Source organism: Malaya genurostris, chromosome 3, assembly GCF_030247185.1.
Source record: "Malaya genurostris strain Urasoe2022 chromosome 3, Malgen_1.1, whole genome shotgun sequence".
NCBI lineage: Eukaryota > Metazoa > Arthropoda > Insecta > Diptera > Culicidae > Malaya > Malaya genurostris.
The window spans coordinates 198,664,189-198,685,368 of NC_080572.1; the positions used below are offsets into that span (position 1 = coordinate 198,664,189).

General features: G+C 40.0%; 2 protein-coding genes across 3 annotated transcripts; both read left to right on the forward strand.

Moving 5' to 3' along the window:
• Positions 1-4,916: 4,916 nt before the first annotated feature.
• LOC131438371 (pleiotropic regulator 1) lies at positions 4,917-6,627 on the forward strand. Its single transcript, XM_058608370.1, has 3 exons — positions 4,917-5,188; positions 5,244-5,380; positions 5,439-6,627. Exons 1-3 carry the CDS (start codon positions 5,076-5,078, stop codon positions 6,560-6,562), a joined length of 1,374 nt encoding a protein of 457 aa, XP_058464353.1. The 5' UTR covers positions 4,917-5,075; the 3' UTR covers positions 6,563-6,627.
• A 2,873-nt stretch (positions 6,628-9,500) lies between these two features.
• Positions 9,501-20,757, forward strand: LOC131435581 (transitional endoplasmic reticulum ATPase TER94). Of its 2 annotated transcripts, XM_058603623.1 has the most exons (6): positions 9,505-9,593; positions 9,653-9,703; positions 10,298-10,400; positions 17,642-19,678; positions 19,741-19,895; positions 19,962-20,757. In XM_058603623.1, the coding sequence occupies exons 2-6, from the start codon at positions 9,687-9,689 to the stop codon at positions 20,062-20,064; spliced, it is 2,415 nt and encodes an 804-aa protein (XP_058459606.1). In that variant the 5' UTR covers positions 9,505-9,593; positions 9,653-9,686; the 3' UTR covers positions 20,065-20,757. The 2 variants fall into 2 exon arrangements, with proteins under 2 accessions (XP_058459605.1, XP_058459606.1); XM_058603622.1 differs by having other exon boundaries at positions 9,501-9,703.
• The last annotated feature ends 423 nt before the right edge of the window (positions 20,758-21,180 follow it).

Genomic DNA, 21,180 nt, shown 5'->3' on the forward strand with positions numbered 1-21,180 from the left:
ATATGCTGTCTTCACGTCAAGATGCACCAACGATATCTTCCTCTGACTTGCAATAGCCAGCAGCGTCCGGAACGTAGTTTGGCTGGTCACAGGTGCGAAGACTTCATCGTAGTCCACTTCAAATTGTTGCGAAAACCCCTGTGCAACTAAGCGAGCCTTGTACTTTATCAGCTCTCCTGTTGCATCACGCTTCACTTTATACACCCATTTACTTCCAATAGCTTTTCGTCCGACTGGAAGCTCCGTCAATTCCCACGTTCCGTTTGCATCGTGGCTAGACATCTCCTCCTGCATCGCTTTCTCCCAATCAGCAGCTTTCTTGGATTTTCTTGCCTCATGAACGCTCCGTGGTTCCTCCGTCACTGAGCGAACTACATTAGCCTCATCATCCAGTCTCTTCGCCGGTATACCTTTGTTGACCCTCGTAGAACGACGCAACTCAGGAGGTGCTCCTTCAAACGACGACTCGCCAGCTGAATCCTCGAAGAAATCATTTTCCGAGGCACTATTATAGCTGGTGTCCACTTCTCCAGGCCGCATGTTTTCATCTATCTCCTCCTCAGACGTTAATTCTTCTGTGTCATTACCATCGGTATCTTCTCGCTGATTCGCTGGGTTATTCCTGAGCGAGATGTCCACTTCTATAACTTTCGGCTGTGTTGCTTCCCGCACAGACTCCTGGGCATCCATTTCCAGCTCGAGAAACTTGGCATCTCGACTAATAGTTATTTGATCATCGGCTGTGTTCAAGAAACGATAGGCTTTCCTATTTTCCGCATAGCCCACAAACTTCAGTTTGATTGCCTTTTCGTCCAATTTCTTCCTCTTCTCATCAGGAACATGCACCCAAGCATTCGATCCAAATACTCGCATGTGAGAATAATTGGGCTTCTTCCCATACCACAACTCAAAAGGAGTGCAATCCAAAGTGGAAGATGGGAGACGATTGTAAATATAACAAGCGGTCATCACTGCTTCACCCCAGTACCTCTTACTGATTTTTGCTTCCAACAACAAGCACCGCGTCATCTCCATCAGAGAACGATTCATTCTTTCCGCCTTACCATTTTGCTGCGGACTGTACGGAGCCGTTTGTTGCAGTGTGATTCCATTCACACTCAGGAACTGCTTCAACTTGTGGCTAGAGTATTCACCACCGCCATCAGTTCGTAGGATTTTGGGCTTTCTACCGAACATATTATTCACCAAGCTCACGTAGCTACATATCTTTTCGTATGCTTCAGATTTATGCTTCAGCAAATAAACAATCGTAAACTTGCTGAAGTCGTCAATCATCGTCATGACGTATTCGTTACCGCTAGGAGTTGAATCTTCCATTGGCCCGCAAAGATCAGAATGCACAAGATCTAGAATAGCATCTGACTTGGATTCCGAAATTGGGAACGGCGCTCTAGACATCTTCCCCTCACAGCATACTTCACATACCGATCGAACACCACAGTCGCTCATCTTCAGATTGGTTCCCATTTCCTCGCTGATGATCCTTTTTACTGCATCTTGATGACGATGGCCCAAACGTCGATGCCAAAGATGCTGACACATACCAGAATGGCTAACCGATGAGACTAGACACTGTTGACTTGGCTGCTTCAAATAATACAAGCCGTCCTTCCGCTCTCCGACAACAACTGCTTTACCGCCTCGCAGTATTTGGCATCCACCAGATTCAAATCTGACTTCGAATCCTTCATCAGTGATGCGGCCAACCGACAGCAAATTGCCGGACAAACCAGGCACGAACAACACGTTTTTAATGTCAACGTTTTTGTACTCATCGTTTCCGCCAACTGCTGGTAGCTTACCAGTACCGATACCTTTTGCAGGGATTTTGCTGCCATTGGCCATACAAACGACTTCGTTCGACGTAGAGAGCACAGCCAAATTCTCCGCTTTTCCAGTCATATGCTTTGTGCAACCGGAATCCAGCAACCATTTATTATCTCCCGGTTCGCCCGCACCGATAGCACAATCGTTGGACTCCACCGAGAAACACACTGAATCTTCTTCTTTTTCTTCTTCCTGCTGTGACACTGATACCTTCGCTTTCTGCTGCGATTTGTTTTTGACACTTGCATTGTCACGGTTCGATTGTTTGCCTGCCTTCAACACTGGACAGTCCCGCCGAAAATGTCCTTCTTGTTTGCAACAATGGCACAGCATTTTCTTTTTCTCACCACCATCGAAACGATTGGACACTCTCATCGCTCTGTCTACCGTTTTATTTTCACTGCGGCGCCGCCATTCGTCCAGAAGTTTTCCTTTCACAAATTCCAGTTTCAACTCTTCCACTGGACGACTCTCCAAAGCCGACAACAGAGCATTGTAGTTCTCCGGAAGACTCGACAAAATAATGGCAACAATCAGGTGATTTTCTAGTTTTTCACCGATCGAATTCAATCTGTGCACTAATTCAGTCACTTGCATCAGATGAGCCGCCATATCACCACCAGGCGCCAGTCGCAGTGAAAACAATTTTCGCAACACATGAATTTTGTTCGTGAGAGAATCACGCTCATGATAGCTCTTCAATGCTATCCACATTTCGTTCGCTGATGTAGCACCCATGACGTGGCACAATTGGTCATTTTCCAAGGCTAAACAAATCACAGCACGGGCCTTTCCGTCTAGGAGTTTCCACGCCTCAGTGACCTCTTCCGGCTTCGGTGCCATCACAACATCGTGCAGCCCTTCTTTAACCAGCAGCAGTTCGATCCTGAACTTCCAGCTTGGCCAGTTAAAGTTGCTGAGCCGTTCCAGCACGACTTTTGCATCCGCCATTTTGCCACTGAACGACGCGAGAAAATTTTCCGCACTAAAACTTTTCTTTCCGGTTCCCGAACGATTTTTAACCGTACGCGCTCCGCGATCCTGGGCCCATAACCTGTGGAACGAGTCAAAACCAGGATTTGTCACCGCGAAAGAAAAAACCGAACACAAACGAGTTAGATTTATAAAGGGTGATTTTTTAAGAGCTTGAGAACTTTTTTAAACAATAAAACGCATAAAATTTGCAAAATCTCATCGGTTCTTTATTTTAAACGTTAGATTGGTACATGACATTTACTTTTTGAAGATAATTTCATTTAAATGTTGACCGCGGCTGCGTCTTAGGTGGTCCATTCGGAAAGTCCAATTTTGGGCAACTTTTTCGAGCATTTCGGCGGAATAGCCCGAATTTCTTCGGAAATGTTGTCTTCCAAAGCTGGAATAGTTACTGGCTTATTTCTGTAGACTTTAGACTTGACGTAGCCCCACAAAAAATAGTCTAAAGGCGTCAAATCGCATGATCTTGGTGGCCAACTTACCGGTCCATTTCTTGAGATGAATTGTTCTCCGAAGTTTTCCCTCAAAATGGCCATAGAATCGCGAGCTGTGTGGCATGTAGCGCCATCTTGTTGAAACCACATGTCAACCAAGTTCAGTTCTTCCATTTTTGGCAACAAAAAGTTTGTTAGCATCGAACGATAGCGATCGCCATTCACTGTAACGTTGCGTCCAACAGCATCTTTGAAAAAATACGGTCCAATGATTCCACCAGCGTACAAACCACACCAAACAGTGCATTTTTCGGGATGCATGGGCAGTTCTTGAACGGCTTCTGGTTGCTCTTCACTCCAAATGCGGCAATTTTGCTTATTTACGTAGCCATTCAACCAGAAATGAGCCTCATCGCTGAACAAAATTTGTCGATAAAAAAGCGGATTTTCCGAATGGACCTAAGACGCAGCCGCGGTCAACATTTAAATGAAATTATCTTCAAAAAGTAAATGTCATGTACCAATCTAACGTTTAAAATAAAGAACCGATGAGATTTTGCAAATTTTATGCGTTTTATTGTTTAAAAAAGTTCTCAAGCTCTTAAAAAATCACCCTTTATTATAACTTTAATACGTCCGTTTGACCTGGTAGTTCAGTTAAGAATAAAAAAAACATGAGACGTCAACCACTCGCGCGCTTTTGATGACGGTAGTTGGCAGCGCTGTCTGCTGTCAGTTGAGAGATGTTGACGAGGGTCGCACTGATATTTTCTACACCAGCAAGCATGGAAACCAAGCAGTATGCTAACAAACTATTCATGAGAATTCTAGATGAATGAATAATAATAACAACGTAACTGGAAAAGCGAAGCTGACTTCTCATAGTTTTGGTATATGTAGAAAATCAGTCATATGGAGTATTGCAAAGTTGAATAAATATTTTATCACCAATAACGAAATGAATTATTGTCATTCCCCTCGGTTGAAACAGGAGAGTAAGAATCAATTAGAATTTTTACTAAGAATCTATTTGATTTGTTATATTTTTATCTTACGAGGCATTAAAGTGAATGGAAATAACAAAATATTGTGTGCGGTCCCGTAAAAAAATGAACCATTGATTGTACAGCGTAAACAATTGATTCACAATTAGATATATGGGTTACAATACATTTTATTGTATCTTGACAAGATTTTTTCATTTCCAAAGATTCAATATATTGTTTCTACGATTCTACAATTGAATTTATTGTACACGTGCTGTTTCAAACAATATGCAAACTGTACATTTTATTGTTTTCCAAGAAAACATATATGAGAAAACTTCATGATTTGAATTGTTACGATACTTAACAACCTATATATTCTATTGTAAATATCATTTTCACAATTAGTTGAATAGTGTATAACAATACATTAAAATATTTTTCAACGGTCGAAGCATAGTTGTGGCAGGTTTTTTAACAGCAAATCGTATTGTTTTTTTACAATATTTTTATTCGGGGTATTTTTACAACCTTCCAAACTTGTGATGTTGCTATGGAACTTTCCCTTAACGATTACTTCATATTAAGTGATATGGTTTCAGCGTGTATGTAATTGATTTGGAACCTTTGCTATTACGTCGTGGAACTTGTCATATCTGGCACTATCAAATGTTTATAACCAAAACAACGCGAAATTCGAAATTTACTTTTCAGTTTTTGCTGCTCGCATTATCCAAAGTTTGTAAACCTATTTAATGGTTGTATTCTATTGTTGTTCCGAAAAAGTTTACAAGTGAAAAAATTGCATTTAATGGAGGAAGTACAACGCCATTCTGTGCACACTTTGGTGTTTCGCTCTTTAAAACGAACCCATGATTTCTTCGTCGCTAACCAAGCTTTGATGCCGGAGATCGATGAAAAATTGTAAACAGGTAAAGGTAATCAATATATCCAACGACTAATTTCTTGTGTATTCTAGGGAGAAAATGAAGTTTTCAATCAAAGCGCGCGATTCGTATGGATTAGTCTTTGATCGAGCAGCTAAATCTAAAAATACCATCGTCAAACGAGTTGAAAGTGGAAAACTAGAGTTGTCCAATCCGACGCAAGATAATGGTATGTCTTTTAAGTTGTTCAATGGTAGGCAGTCATTAATGTTCTTATCAATTCACAGTGTTAGCAATAACCGCCGATGGTGAAAACGATCACATCTCCAGTCAAACATCGCTAATGCCTATCGCAAATCCCACTTCCCAGAATACTAGCTCTAACGCTATTCAAATTCTTCCGAAGAAAGCTCCAACGATACCCAAGCCTAAATGGCATGCGCCTTGGAAATTGTATCGAGTAATTTCTGGTCATTTGGGATGGGTACGATGTGTGGCTGTGGAACCGGGCAATGAATGGTTTGCAACCGGCGCTGCCGACAGAGTTATTAAAGTTTGGGATTTGGCTAGTGGGAAGTTAAAACTCTCACTAACCGGTCACGTTAGTACGGTCAGAGGATTATGCGTTAGTCCCCGACACCCGTATCTATTTAGCTGTGGTGAAGATAGACAAGTGAAATGTTGGGATTTGGAATACAATAAGGTTATCCGCCATTACCATGGTCATCTATCTGCGGTGTACACTATGGCATTGCACCCGACAATTGATGTTTTGGTAACCGCTGGTAGAGATTCGACAGCTCGTGTTTGGGATATGAGAACAAAAGTTAATGTCCATACATTAACAGGACACACTAATACAGTAGCTAGTGTAGTTTGCCAAGCGGCAAATCCACAGATAATAACCGGAAGTCACGATTCAACCGTACGTTTGTGGGATTTAGCTGCGGGCAAAAGCATGTGCACCTTAACTAATCACAAAAAGAGTGTTCGAAGCATAGTCCTACATCCTTCACTCTACATGTTTGCCTCTGCTTCGCCAGACAACATCAAACAATGGCGCTGTCCGGAAGGCAACTTCATCCAAAATCTGAATGGTCACAATGCCATCGTAAACTGCATGGCCGTTAATCCTGAAGGTGTACTGGTGTCTGGTGGTGACAACGGAACAATGTTCTTCTGGGATTGGCGAACCGGATATAATTTCCAACGATTCCAAGCTGCCGTCCAACCAGGTTCAATGGACAGCGAGGCCGGTATATTCTCAATGACGTTCGACATGTCCGGCTCACGGTTGATTACTACCGAGGCTGACAAAACAATAAAAATCTACAAGGAGGATGACGAGGCATCAGAAGAATCTCATCCGGTGAACTGGCGACCAGAAATCATCAAGCGAAGAAAATTCTAAGTGAGAGCCTTGTGAAAATCTTTTCCCTGTCATTTTGATAATAAAGACCACAATTTGAATCTACAGTTTTCAGTATTCATTGATTTTTGAACTCAAATATTACATCACCTGGAATAACCATTCCACTATTTTCGCATAGTGTAGCCATAAGAGTTTTCCGAAATCTAGTTTCGTTTTCTAAAACTCGGTAACGAGTTATTTCTACAGCGGCCCTTACACGAGTCATTAAAAATGTCATTAATAAAAAATAATATCATTTTAATGAACGTGTAATGGTGCAGTAATGACGAAATTTCTAACAAATTTGAAATACATCATTACTTAGTCATCATTTAAAATGACATTTTTAATGCTCGTGTAAGGCCGCTTATGGCGCCAACACTTTTCAAATCATCACAAATTTCACAGGGTTGTCACCTGACATTCTAAAGTCAAACTCAGCACACCGCTGTCATCCTTAGATGGTTGTACGATAGAAAAAGTTCTCTGCTTTGATAGTTTAGGTTTCATGAGTGTAATCGACAATATACTTAGCTTCCAAAATAGTATCCCTCATAAGCATGACTCGAACCAATATACATGCGATACAATTTGCTTGGGAATAGCACGTAGTTTCACAACGTGTAAACTGTATTGATACCTGCATGCTGATCAATACCGACGCTGGCCACATCAGAATGCAGATCTACTTGGTTAAGGTAGGATTGTTAGTTCGATACATGTTGCCACTAGTAACCGAAAATATTATCGTGTGTGTATTGCTCTGGGTAGCCGGCTACCGAAAATACGTTGCAATTATATCGTGTTTTGTATTAATATGTGCTTCCTACTAAAATACGAAATTCCTTCCGAAACTCATACAATTCCGGACAGCCGGCTGTCCGGAGTTTTGCCATCAATTCATACATTCAATTCAATGCGTTGGTTTAACCACAGTTCATATGTTCACTGGAACCACAGAAATCAAATATACAGGCTCACATATGAACTATGTGTAAAATTTGCTCAATCTACATGGTGAACACTTGCAGATATCACAAAGATCAACACGACAGGATTTGGGTGCCGTTTCCACATGAGACACAATTTTGGGTGCACTTCAACATTCACTTCACGCAGGATTTTTGTTTTTCGCGATAAGACAAGTACTCCAAAAGTGTCGTGAATACAACGTACCCACGCATCACCTATTAATTGACTTCAAAGCGGCATACGACACAATCGATCGAGAACAGCTATGGCAGATCATGCACGAATTCGGCTTCCCGGATAAACTGACGCGATTGGTCAAAGCAACGATGGATAGAGTGATGTGCTACGTCCGAGTATCTGGGACGCTCTCGAGTCCCTTCAAATCTCGGAGAGGGCTACGGCAAGGTGATGTATCTTGTTCTTGCCTTGGAAGGTGTGATTCGAAGAGCGAGGATCGACACGAGTGACACGATCTTCCAACAGTCCGTACAATTTTTGGCTTCGTTGAGAAGATGACGGAAACCTACATCGGAATGAAAGCTTAAGCTAGGCGTATCGGACTGGCCATAAATGCGTCAAAAACAAAATACATGAGAGGAAGAGGCTCTAGAGAAGAAACACTACGCCTCCCATTACGAATATTGATAGACGGTGACGATATCGAGGTGATTGACGAGTATTTGGGCTCACTGGTGACCATCGACAATGACACCAGCAGAGAAATACAGAGATGTATTTTGGCAGGAAATCGTGCGTACTTTGGACTCAGAAAAACCTTTCGATCGAGAAAAGTACGTCACCGCACGGAATTGGCCATCTACAAAACGCTCATTACACCGGTTGTTCTCTATGGCCACGAGACCTGGACTTTGCTGGCTGAGGATCAACGCGCCCTCAGTGTTTTCGAAAGAAAAGTACTGAGGACCATCTATGGCGGAGTGCAGATGGAAGACGGAACGTGGAGACGACGTATGAATCACGAATTGCAACAGCTGCTAGGAGAACCACCTATCGTACGGACAGCTAAAATCGGACGTCTACGATGAGCTGGGCATGTCATAAGGATGTCGGACGACAACCCAGTGAAAATGGTTCTTGAATCTAATCCGACTGGTACAAGAAGAAGAGAAGCGCAGCGAGCAAGATTGATCGATCAAGTGGAGGGTGATCTCAGAAGCGTCCGTGCCTTGAGTGGCTGGCGACGAGCAGCCAGGGACCGAGTTATGTGGAGACGTATTCTTGATACATCAAAGAACACCCCATGCCTATAGCTGTTAGGTAAAGTAAGGTAAGGATTTTTTGTTTTGCTGTTGGTTAAAATGACAAGTTTGTTTTTGTTTATTCCGATCGAATTCTCGTGTGGATTATGCGACATGGAAAAAGTTGCTATTAACAGTTGGGGAAATCGTGTGATAATTGTTAAAATTGTTGTACATGGAATATTTCTATAACAGGCATGAGGATTTAGATATCGTTCCGGAACGTAGTGGAACGTTTTGAAAGATATCGGCAAATAGTCGAGTAGGTGGCAGTAGGGTTTCCAACGTATAGCAAGTTTAAAATTTACACAGGCTTTTGAAAAATTTGGTTCGAGCCTGTATATCTGTTATCTCTGTTTTAAGTAATTGTGGAATTTCTGGTTGCTTGGGATTCGTTTGAAAAGGAATTGCAAGTGAACTATGATTCATAGAGTAACAATTTTAACACCAGACATAAGATTAAACTTATTATTTAAGCTACCAATCAGTGCATCTTTCGAAATGCCTATCCAGTTGGTTATATTGACAGCTGACTTATTAACCCAAAAAACGCGACAGATGTTAAAAAAGAATCGCCATTCTATCGAATTCAAAAACTGTAAAATGCAAACACGTCAATAAGTCTTCCATCACTGCTAAACAGCGAAACCGACAAAGAGTCGACCTTCGGCAAATTTTAGGCTGTCAAATTCGCTGTCGATCGACTGTCAGTAGAGTTTTGAAAGTCGGAGAGTCATCATCGTAATAGAAGGAAGGGAAGTTTTTCTGTGCGTCTGAAAAGCAGGAAAGAAAGCTTGAAAGTAAGGTTGCGTTTTTGTGAATCTGTAGCTGGAAAATTCGATTTAATTTTCATTTCAAGAACCAATTGATACTATCGTCTGTATTGGAAAACGATGGCGGAAGGAAAGAGGTAAGTAATAAGCCAGTATTAATAGGTTTAAAACCGGTAAAGTGGTTCTGTCGTTCGGTAAGAATTTTTTCTTCACGTTAGTAGTATTGGTAATGGTGTTGCACCATTTGCTTCAATTTTCGTTTGTCATGATGTGGTCAAAGCGAACTTGTTTTACTCAGTTTTGATGACGAAGTATATTGAGTAACTTTAAGACCCATTATCCATTGTTCCATAGAGTAATACTATTGATAGCCTGAACATGAAATAATAAAAAATCAGAAATGTCTAAAAATTAGACTTTCCTAAAATTAACATCATCTTTAAAAATGAAGTTAGAATATTGTAACATAAAATAAAGTATGATAAATTTGTTTGCCTTCACTTTTTAATTGATTAGGTATTATCGTCTTGTAAGATGATTATTGAAATTCGTTTACCGGATGTTTCTAACCTGAAAATTGCATCAGTCATGTTCAACAAAGAAACACCACATCAGTGTTTAGTCGCACGAAACGTACGGGAAATGTGTTGGAAAACCATTAATGCTCATTTCTTTTTTCTTTCTTTGCCCGCGCCAACCCAAAATGAACCAATCGCTGTTGGTCATCGAAGTGAGGATTTGGCGACAGCTATTTTGAAGCGCAAGGATCGTCCCAATCGTTTAATTGTGGACGAAGCAGTGAACGATGACAACTCGGTCATTTCGCTGTCGCAGGTAAGAAAAATGTTACAAAATAAGAACGATGTTATATTAGTGGCAAAACAGGAATGTTGCATGCTTTCACCCATTGCTCCAATAGACTAATTTGACAATAATACAGAAAAGAATACACAAGGGTCATTGACATTTATCCTTTTGAATATAATAAAAAAAATTATGAGAAGAGTTCACCTAATTCTACTTTTAAGCCTTTTATTCAAGTTTCATGATATAGGCATGATCGCAAACAGTTATACAATTTTCCAAAGTTAGTTTCTCATCGCCTTCCGGGAATTGAAGATAATTAAAATTAAGCTAGCTTTACGATGACTTAATTGTGTAATAGATTTTGCTTTGCAGAAACGTTTAGCGACCCTCTTCAGATTTAGGTTTATTATTGTTGATCAATAATTGAAGATTCAATTTGATTTGAAAATTACATGATCCCGAATGGCTTGGTCATGGACAACACAATTTATGAGATGGTAAATGGTGTAACGACTCCAGTAGTACGAATACCATTAAGGGTAATATGATAATATGTGCATTCGTTTCGGGTTTTCGCGTCGCTATGACAGCTATAAATCAAACTACTTTTTTCTGCGGTATTGCTTCGAAGAGCCGGAGCAAAGATATTGTATCCGATTTTATCACAATTCATTGATTAAAAGTCGAGTAATCGGCAAAATAATATGACGACTCTACTAATGAGATGACTGTTGGTACAACTAATTGCAGCAATTAAAAGTCATATAACCCGAGCCATAGTTTCTCATAATGTCATTTGGGGGTTTGATACCTCGTGAATAACCAGAAAAGTGTACATGACTTGTTTCATGTTTAAAATTATTATTTATGTGTCACATATTTCGTAATAAATGTCAAGAAGTGAAGTGAATGCCATTTACTTTATACTTATTTAGAGGGTTTGGTACCGCATAATAGCTGGTTTTGTGCTAATTACACTTAAATATTTTCAATTTCTACGTTTCACCTTTAGCCTACAATTTGTTGGCGGTCAGTACGCCGTCACATAGTTTTGTTTTTTTTTTCGGCACTTTATGTCTGCTCAGTGGTTAGTGTTTCACCATTAGGTGGCGTATGCAGTTCAACATAAACTGCTGACGCACTGATGAGTCGAAGACAAAACGTAGAAATTCACTTTATGGTTATATATGGGTTTCGTATCGAATTTACTCGACGACCGCATCAGAGAGAATGAACCTTATAAGGAGCTCTGCCGTTTCACCAATTCCATTCCAGAAAATAGAAACAAAGTTTAAATATTTGGCATTAGTTAAAAATAATCTGCAGTATAAAAATATGTTTACTTATTTCAAACAAACAAAACAAGTGCAATTCATGAAGAAAGATAACGACTTTCATTAAAAAACACGTTGGAAATTATCCATTTTGTCCAATTGACTTAAATATCTTGAAATCAATTTTCATAATATAGGAATAGAACCGGGCACTATGAAAAAAACATCCATTACATCAAGTTTTTTACACAAGTTAGCTCTACCTTTATGTAGCTTCCATGCTTTCGTACCAAGTCGCGCAGAAGTGACCAACCAAGAATCCAATATTTTTGGGACCGCGGAAAATCGCCGCACTTACTATGGGGTAAAACCGCACTATAAAAGCTTCACACAAAAATGAAGAACGAATACAATGGGATGCCAAATCTCGAGATACCTTAATGAGCGCGTAGAAAATAAAGCCACGTTCGAATGGATTCTCTGTTGGTTTTAACCTTTCGTGAAACCTAATGCTGCTCGCCGAAAATATATTTAACTTTCTTTAACGAATAATTTATCCTGAAACTGAATTTAGAAATATTAAATTGTTGGGATAAATTGTGCGAAATATAATGGGAAAAACGATTACAATATTTAGGTATGTTTAAAGAATTCGTTGAGAATTTCAAGTCGAAAATTATGTGTCCGGATGAGCCCTATACTTTGTCTTTTGAAAACAGTGAAACAAGAAATCTAACATATCCAAGAATCAGAAAAATAAATTTCAGTAAAAAACGTATACGGTTTCACATGAACACGAGTTAACTGACGTCTGTCTGTTTTAATCCACCTAGTGGTGTTATGATGCCTTTCTCATATAACTCATGTTTTCACTATTGTTACTAAGGGATTCTTCAAATAACTTTTCTTTGCATATTGTATAACAAAAAACTACAAGAATCAGCCCCATGGGGTTGTTTGCGCCATTGATGTGGAACAGCAAGCAAAATTTCTAATGATCTACAATCAAACAATTCAATCAATCGTCACCTTTTGAATCCGTAATTGCACGAGTGTCTGCCTAGATTATCTTGATTAGGAACCAACGCCGAACTTTGTTTGTTTTATAGCCGACTAAATTACACCAATATCCCAAATGTATGCAATTATATTTTTGTACATACTTGCGATACGCTATTGATATTAAAGCTTCTCTTCGCCAAGCTTGTGTTCAAGTTTTGTATGCAAGCAGTTATTTTTATAGCGTTAAGTTTTTCTACCATTCTGCGATTTCAGTTGAAGCTATAAACTTTTTCTCATTATCAATCGGGTAGTTTACCCTGGGTAGTTGCCAATTTCTCAGGCGAAACGACATTACATGGAATTTCATCCGAGCTTGCATGACACAAGATCAGAGCATACCAATTAAAGCTTCAAATCGTTTTATGGCACTTTTTGTCTTGCTGTCTAGCAACAACCTACCTCTACGCGTAGGACTGAAACGTTAGCTATAATTTTGCTTCTATTTATAGACTCGCGTGTTTCCAACAGCTTCGCTTTTGCATCTATTGACCAATCAGAGCGATGCTTTCTCATTGATATATCGCTTACTCCTTCAAAACCGTTGACTATGGCAAGGAAATCCGGTATGCCGGAGATTTTTAGCAGACTACTAATCAAAATTTCAATAATTTATAATTGAAAAGACTTGGTTTGACACATTCAAATCGATTCTTAGAAATATTTCCAATTAAATAATATTAATAATTGATACAAAACAGACTGAGCTGTAATTGTTTAAAACCTGACCACATTTCTACGTGTATTTTCCTTGAGTTCTGATTTGCATCCCTATATAGAAAATAAAGATGTGTTCCACATCAAAAAATTTGTTCGGCATACATTAGCATAACCTTTTCAATTTATAAACAGTTTTGACTAGTTAATACGATTCCTTCGTTATTTTCATTATCGCTCTAAATGACGGTTTAAAATCTCACCCTGGAACCAGAAATAAGATCCGAACAAAGATCAAAAGTAGGCTATTTTAGACGAACTGCGCTTATGTCTCTGTGTGTGTATGTGTATGTATGTATCAAAAATGTGCGCTCACTTTTCTCAGAGATGGCTGAACCGATTTTCACAAACTTAGATTAAAACTAAATGTCTCATAGTCTCGGCCTGCTATTGAATTTCATCCCGATCCAACTTTCGGTTCCGGAGATACAGGGTGACACCATAAATAAAATAAACCTAGATTCCCCAGTGTAAAGGAACTGTAGTTGAGCAAATCGTGACACCAAAAGCGCCGTCTGGTGTAGAATGGGTGCGAAAATGCTCCTAAAATGCACGCACAAAGTTGCCTGCGCATTTAACACAACCAAAGTAGCTAATGGAAAAAGTACAACCGTTTCTCACTAGAAGCGCTGTTAGTGTCTCCGTACAATGGGACATCTATGTTTATTTTATTTATGGTGACACGCACAAAAAAAATGGAAAAAATATGCACTTTTTTCAGAGACGACTGAACCGACTTTCACAAAATAAGATTCAATTGAAAGGTCTTATGGTACTACAGCCTGTTATTATCTTTAATTTGGATCCGACTTCCGGTTCCGGAGTTACAGGGTAATTTGTGAAAATTAGAGAGTAAATGTGCACTCAATTTTCTCGGAAATGGCTACAGATTTTCACACACTAAGATTCTAATGAAAGGTCTTTTAGATTTCTGAAAACGTTTAGAGCATTTTATCCGGATCCGAATTCCGGTTCCGGAACTACAGCGTAATAAGAGGGAGAACTACCAATTTCGAGGGTATTTTTTCACGAACGATGGTGAAAAAACAGGTACAAATCCCATAGAACTGTTTGATAAATTCTTTTAGTTTGCAGAACTTGTTGGTTTGTGGGCATATAAACTTAATTCGTTCACTACTGGTCCCTCCTTTTCTTGTTTCGGAAACCCCGAAAGTAGTGAAGAAAATGATGCTTGAGCCGATTTTCACAAATCTTGGTTTGAATTAAAGCTCACATTGTCTCAAAAGCTACTGTAAAAATTCATCCTGATCCGACCTTCGGTAAGTGCGACCGTAAGAATTAAAGAATGTGAATGAATTGGATTTTTTTGATTGATAAGCATACATCGGAACTTCAAGCTTCGCGATGTCAATGTAATTTTCACAGTCGGTAGTACAGTAATACCGTGCCGGTGGTGTAGTGATGTCAATAAGGGATGGTGGGGCAAGTGTGCCATGCTAAAAATTTTCTTGTTTCTACAATAAATCAACGCTTGATTTTGATAATTGATACGTCTATGAAGTACTTTCAGGAGTTTTTCGATTAAACAAAACATTTCGGTAATAAATACATGCAATTTTCGGAGGCTTGTTGAGCAGCTCAAAATTTTTAGTGCGGGGCATAAGTGCCCTCTTTGTGGGGCAAAACCGTCACCCTAACAATAATTACATTTTCTGCGTAATTTAATTATATTTTCTCTACTGTACTGCTTTCCTTAATACAATCCATAAGATTCACGTTTATTTTAGATATTACATGTATTAAACAAATTATCATCACTTCTCTAGAGTTTTCCTCGGCATGTCGAACTCTTTAGCCGCCTTTCGAATTGTTGAGCCACCACCGTGCACTGACTAAATTGCAGCAAGCATGCTTGTGTTTGACCACTTTTTACGCAAAGAAACCCTCTTGTATGTCCGTACCATCGTTCAGAATCTGCTTTTAGTTGTATGTTTACATTGAATGTTTCAACACTGATCGACTTTGAGGTTAGGTTTGTTCATCCTCTGTTATGGCATACCTGCCCCATAGCAATATGGCGAACTTGCCCCGTTATGAACCGATTGCCAAATCATGGTACTATGTTACTGTTAAATCAATTATCGATATTCAATTTTTAACAAATATTCAACTAAAAGGTATACCCATGATTTGACATTAAAATGAAACCCTAGCAAATGGAGAATAATTGAAAAACTCTTATTTTGTAAGATCTCGTTCATATATTATCTGTGTGCTAATTACAAGATCTGGTTTGTTTGGATTTCTCGACCAAATAAATAAATGAGAAAAATTGAAGCAATATGAAATTATATCGTGGATATTCAATGAACAACCCCAAATGTTTATATTTATGATAAATGCTCATTCTATGTTAAAATTGTGGGGGTGGTACACTATCCCCTCTGGCAGTCTTGCCCCACCTTCCCATAATAATAATAATTATAATAATCCTACTACATGCTTTATGCTGCTGATTCATGCTGTTTAGCTTGACTTACATATGCAAAAATAACAGAAAAGCAGGTTCGCTTCGTTTGATTTCGTTTGATTGGTTTAATCGAAATAGAGCATGAGATAGTAAGTCTAGGTTTAACTAGGTTCAAAAATGTTTCAATTTGTAGATCATATTTGTTGCTGACAAACGAACCAACTTCGGCTATTCCGATCATCTGAATCCGGTTTCGGAAGTTTTGGAAATAGTGATCAAAAACTGCAAGAAGGATATCACTCACTTTTCTTCAAGATGGTCAAATCGATTTTCACAAACTTATAGGTTCAAAGGATTTATTTATTTTATTTTGTTTCAATTATAGAGGTTTTAACCTTAAGGTCATTCGTCTCTTCGGGCCAGCAAAACTTTCTGACACTATGTGCAGGGTTGGGAATCGATCCCAGAAGGGCTGCGTGAAAGGTATTGATTAACCCATTACGCTATACCCGTCCCCTAGGTTCAAAGGAAAAGTCTTACAGTTTCATACGGAATTCCTACATTTGTTCTGGATACTACTTCCGGTTCCGGAACTACAGAGTAAACAGGATTTGTTGATTTTATTAGATTAGGTCCGAACAATTTTTCCTATTTTTAATCAATGAGCAGTTGTTTTTGCGAATTCTACAGTAATATTCATGATTTTATGAGTAATATGAGCAATGCATCATTACACTACTTCCTAGGGGATTGAAACAGGTTTTTTTTTTTAAATTATCGCTCTGTATGGCAGGTTGCAATTTTATAAAAACTACCCTGAATTTTCGAAACCAGAAGCCGGATTTTACCGTTTCCGAGACATCGGAGTGATTTCCGGTTTGGAACACATAAGCACTTTCCCGGTACTTCCGGAAACTAGTAACGATCATCCGATATACTTAAGGAGCAAGACTCTTTGCAAACGTATGAGTAATGTCAACAAGACGGCTCTCCGTTTTAACAAGAATAAAACAAATCGATAAAAATCTTGTTTGTTTGGCTGGAGAAGGTGGACAGACGAGGGATGGGGAGAATCGGGCGGATTTTAATATTAAATCAGTAGATGGAGTTTACTCTTATCCTCAGTTGAAACTACCAAAATGTCCAAACGATGACTTCAAAACTGTTTGCTAATCCGAAGATATCATTTTACTTCTTGATGAATAATATTGTGGGTCTTTGCACCCTGAAGACGACGAAATTAATTTTCGAAAAGTAGAAGCAGCGCAAAATTAATATTTGATAAAAAAAAAATGATCGACCGGTATTATCCCACTTTAGGTGAAACGTTTTATATAACATCAAGATGGAAATATATTGGGTAATTTAAATATGTTGTTAGGAAGTTATCGAATATTAAAGGTTTTTGTCATACTTTTCAGTGACCAAAGTTTCATCCAAATCCGAGCAAACCGATCCTGATTTTGCCACCTCTCCTGCTGTTCATTTTTTCATCAGAATTGATATTTCTCAATTAAATCTCCTTTAAAATTTGACCAAGTTAAACGTTTTACTACATTTCCTCCTGTCGATGAAAGTCAACAACGTGATAAACTTGAATACTAGTTTTTACGTTTCGTCTTTGACTCATCTGTGTATTAGCAGTTTATGTTGAACCTCTAATACTACCTAACGATTCAACATAAACCGCCAAGCAAACGTAAAGTGTAACTTTACGTAGACTGAATACCCTGCCACTCAAAAGTCGTTTTCACATTTTTTAATATCCCTATCTTTCCTGATTGCAGGTTAAAATGGACGAACTGCAACTGTTCCGCGGGGATACCGTGCTGCTCAAGGGAAAGCGACGCAAGGAAACGGTTTGCATCGTACTCTCGGACGAGCACTGCCCGGATGAGAAAATCCGCATGAATCGTGTTGTGCGTAACAATTTGCGCGTTCGTTTGGGGGACATCGTGTCGATCCAATCCTGTCCGGATGTCAAGTACGGCAAACGGGTACACATTCTCCCACTGGACGATACCGTTGAAGGTTTGACCGGCAATCTGTTCGATGTTTATTTGAAACCGTACTTCTTGGAGGCTTATCGACCAATCCACAAGGACGATACCTTCATCGTCCGCGGAGGCATGCGAGCTGTCGAGTTTAAGGTGGTCGGAGCAGATCCGTCACCGTTCTGTATTGTTGCTCCGGATACGGTTATTCATTGCGAAGGTGATCCGATCAAGCGAGAAGAGGAAGAGGAAGCTCTGAACGCTGTTGGGTACGATGATATCGGTGGATGTCGTAAGCAACTGGCTCAAATCAAGGAGATGGTTGAGCTTCCATTGAGACATCCATCGTTGTTCAAGGCCATCGGTGTCAAGCCTCCGAGAGGTATTCTCATGTATGGCCCCCCTGGAACCGGTAAAACCCTAATTGCCCGGGCAGTTGCCAATGAGACTGGAGCGTTCTTCTTCCTCATCAACGGTCCGGAAATTATGTCGAAGTTAGCCGGAGAATCGGAGTCCAATTTGCGAAAAGCCTTCGAGGAAGCAGAGAAAAACTCTCCGGCTATCATTTTCATTGATGAACTCGATGCCATTGCACCGAAACGTGAGAAAACGCACGGTGAAGTGGAACGTCGTATTGTTTCCCAGCTGCTAACGCTGATGGACGGCATGAAGAAGAGTTCGCATGTTATTGTAATGGCTGCTACCAATCGACCGAATTCCATTGATCCGGCACTGCGTCGCTTCGGTCGGTTCGATCGGGAAATAGATATTGGTATTCCGGATGCAACCGGGCGGTTGGAAGTACTGAGAATTCACACTAAGAACATGAAACTTGCTGATGATGTCGATCTGGAACAGATTGCTGCTGAATCTCACGGCCATGTCGGTGCTGATTTGGCCTCGCTTTGTTCTGAAGCTGCGTTGCAGCAAATTCGTGAGAAAATGGATTTGATCGATCTGGAAGACGATCAAATCGATGCCGAAGTGCTGAACTCTCTTGCCGTGTCGATGGAGAACTTCCGCTACGCTATGACTAAATCAAGTCCTTCGGCTTTACGCGAAACGGTTGTCGAAGTGCCCAATACGACCTGGACCGATATCGGAGGCTTGGAGAACGTCAAACAGGAGTTGCAGGAGCTGGTGCAATATCCGGTCGAACATCCCGATAAGTTCTTGAAATTCGGCATGCAGCCGTCGCGTGGTGTACTGTTTTACGGACCGCCAGGTTGCGGTAAAACCTTGCTGGCCAAGGCTATTGCCAACGAGTGTCAGGCTAACTTCATCTCGGTCAAAGGCCCGGAACTGTTAACTATGTGGTTCGGTGAATCGGAAGCCAATGTACGTGACATCTTCGATAAGGCTCGTTCGGCTTCCCCTTGCGTGTTGTTCTTCGATGAGCTTGACAGTATCGCAAAGTCCCGTGGTGGTAACGTAGGAGATGCTGGTGGCGCTGCCGATCGTGTCATAAATCAGATCCTTACCGAAATGGACGGTATGGGCGCTAAGAAGAACGTCTTCATTATTGGTGCCACCAATCGACCCGATATAATTGATCCAGCAATTCTGCGTCCTGGTCGTCTCGATCAGCTCATTTACATTCCGCTGCCGGACGACAAGTCCCGTGAAGCCATTTTGAAGGCCAATTTACGTAAAAGTCCGGTTGCGACCGATGTTGATCTAACCTATGTGGCTAAAGTAACTCAGGGATTCTCCGGTGCAGATTTGACTGAAATTTGCCAACGTGCCTGTAAGTTGGCCATTCGTCAGGCAATTGAAGCAGAAATTCGACGGGAGCGTGAACGCACGGAGAAACAGAGCTCGGCTATGGATGTGAGTTTCTAGCTGTTGTTTTTCTTGAAGCATAATTTTCATCAGTCATTTCTTTCTTTCAGATGGACGAAGATGATCCAGTGCCGGAAATTACTCGTGCCCACTTTGAAGAGGCAATGAAATTTGCCCGTCGCTCCGTATCTGACAACGACATCCGAAAATACGAAATGTTTGCCCAAACGCTGCAGCAATCTCGTGGCTTCGGAAGCAACTTCAGGTACGTTAATTGTTGAATTTTATATGCGAGCAGTTTTCTAATCTATTTTTATTTTATTTATTTTAGATTCCCAGGTGGTCAGGTGGGCGGTTCCAGCTCACAAGGTCAGGGCCCCAACCAACCGACGAGCAATCCAGGTGACAACGGAGATGACGATCTTTACAGTTAGACTGCTGCAGTTTCTTTCCACATCGAAAGCAACATTATACAATTCGTAATATCAAATGAGCGAGAATGTCCATCCGTTAGCCACCCATTCCTCTTTTTTAAATTCACCACGAAAACATGCTCTAACTCAGTGTATCTGTCTTTTTTTTTCGAACAGAGTTTGAATCGAGAATATCGAAGCGCATTGAAAATATGCGAGCATAACAATAGATCTACTATACACAAACAGAAACAAAAAAAAAACAGTACACATTTTAAAGCGTAACTTACGATGATTATCTTTTCCTTCTCTTTTAAATTATATTTTTTTTCACAAACTTTCCGTTGCTGTCAATATCAACCAACGAACGTAAAACTTTGTTTTGGCTCGACGTTGCTTTTTTAGAATGTGAGAGGTATTGTCCATCGTCGGAGTGAAGTAACTTATTTCTTAGATTGACTAATGAATTCAAACCAAATGATAATCAATTTAAACAGAAAATGGGTGCAGTTTGAAAACTAAACTAAATTTGGTCAGCACTTTTTGGTGCCGAAAACTGCGCAGATATGAAACGGAGACGTTCGATTAAAAAAAACTATTATTTTCACCATCCCTTCTTTATAAAATATGTAGGAGTTCAAAGGCTAGAAATGGTAAAAAAAACCTTGGTAATGTAATGAAAAAGCAGAAAACGAATAAAAAAAATTTAAAGCAGTTGTTTCGATTTAATGGTTTAATTCCTATGCATACCGAATTGCAGTTTTGGGCGATATCTTCGAAAGCGAGTCTCTTTGAAAGGGCTGGGGTTCAATAGGAGATTGACAGTACCATAAATAAAATCAACCTAGATTTCCCACTATGCTACTAGCCACACTCACTTGTGGTCTCAAATGGTTACCTGGGATGAGTATTTACTCGCTCCTAGTGACCTAACTCTCACATGTAGTTTTCCTTTCAAAACATTCAACGTGAGCTATCCTCTTCGTGAGGAATGGTTATCTGGTTGTTTGGAACGACAACTTGATGAACACATAGTTTGTTATATGGACGGTTCTCTGTTGAATGGTCGTGCTGGTGCTGGTGTCTACTGTCGCGAAATGAATCTAGAGCAGTCTCATTCACTTGGTGAATACTGTA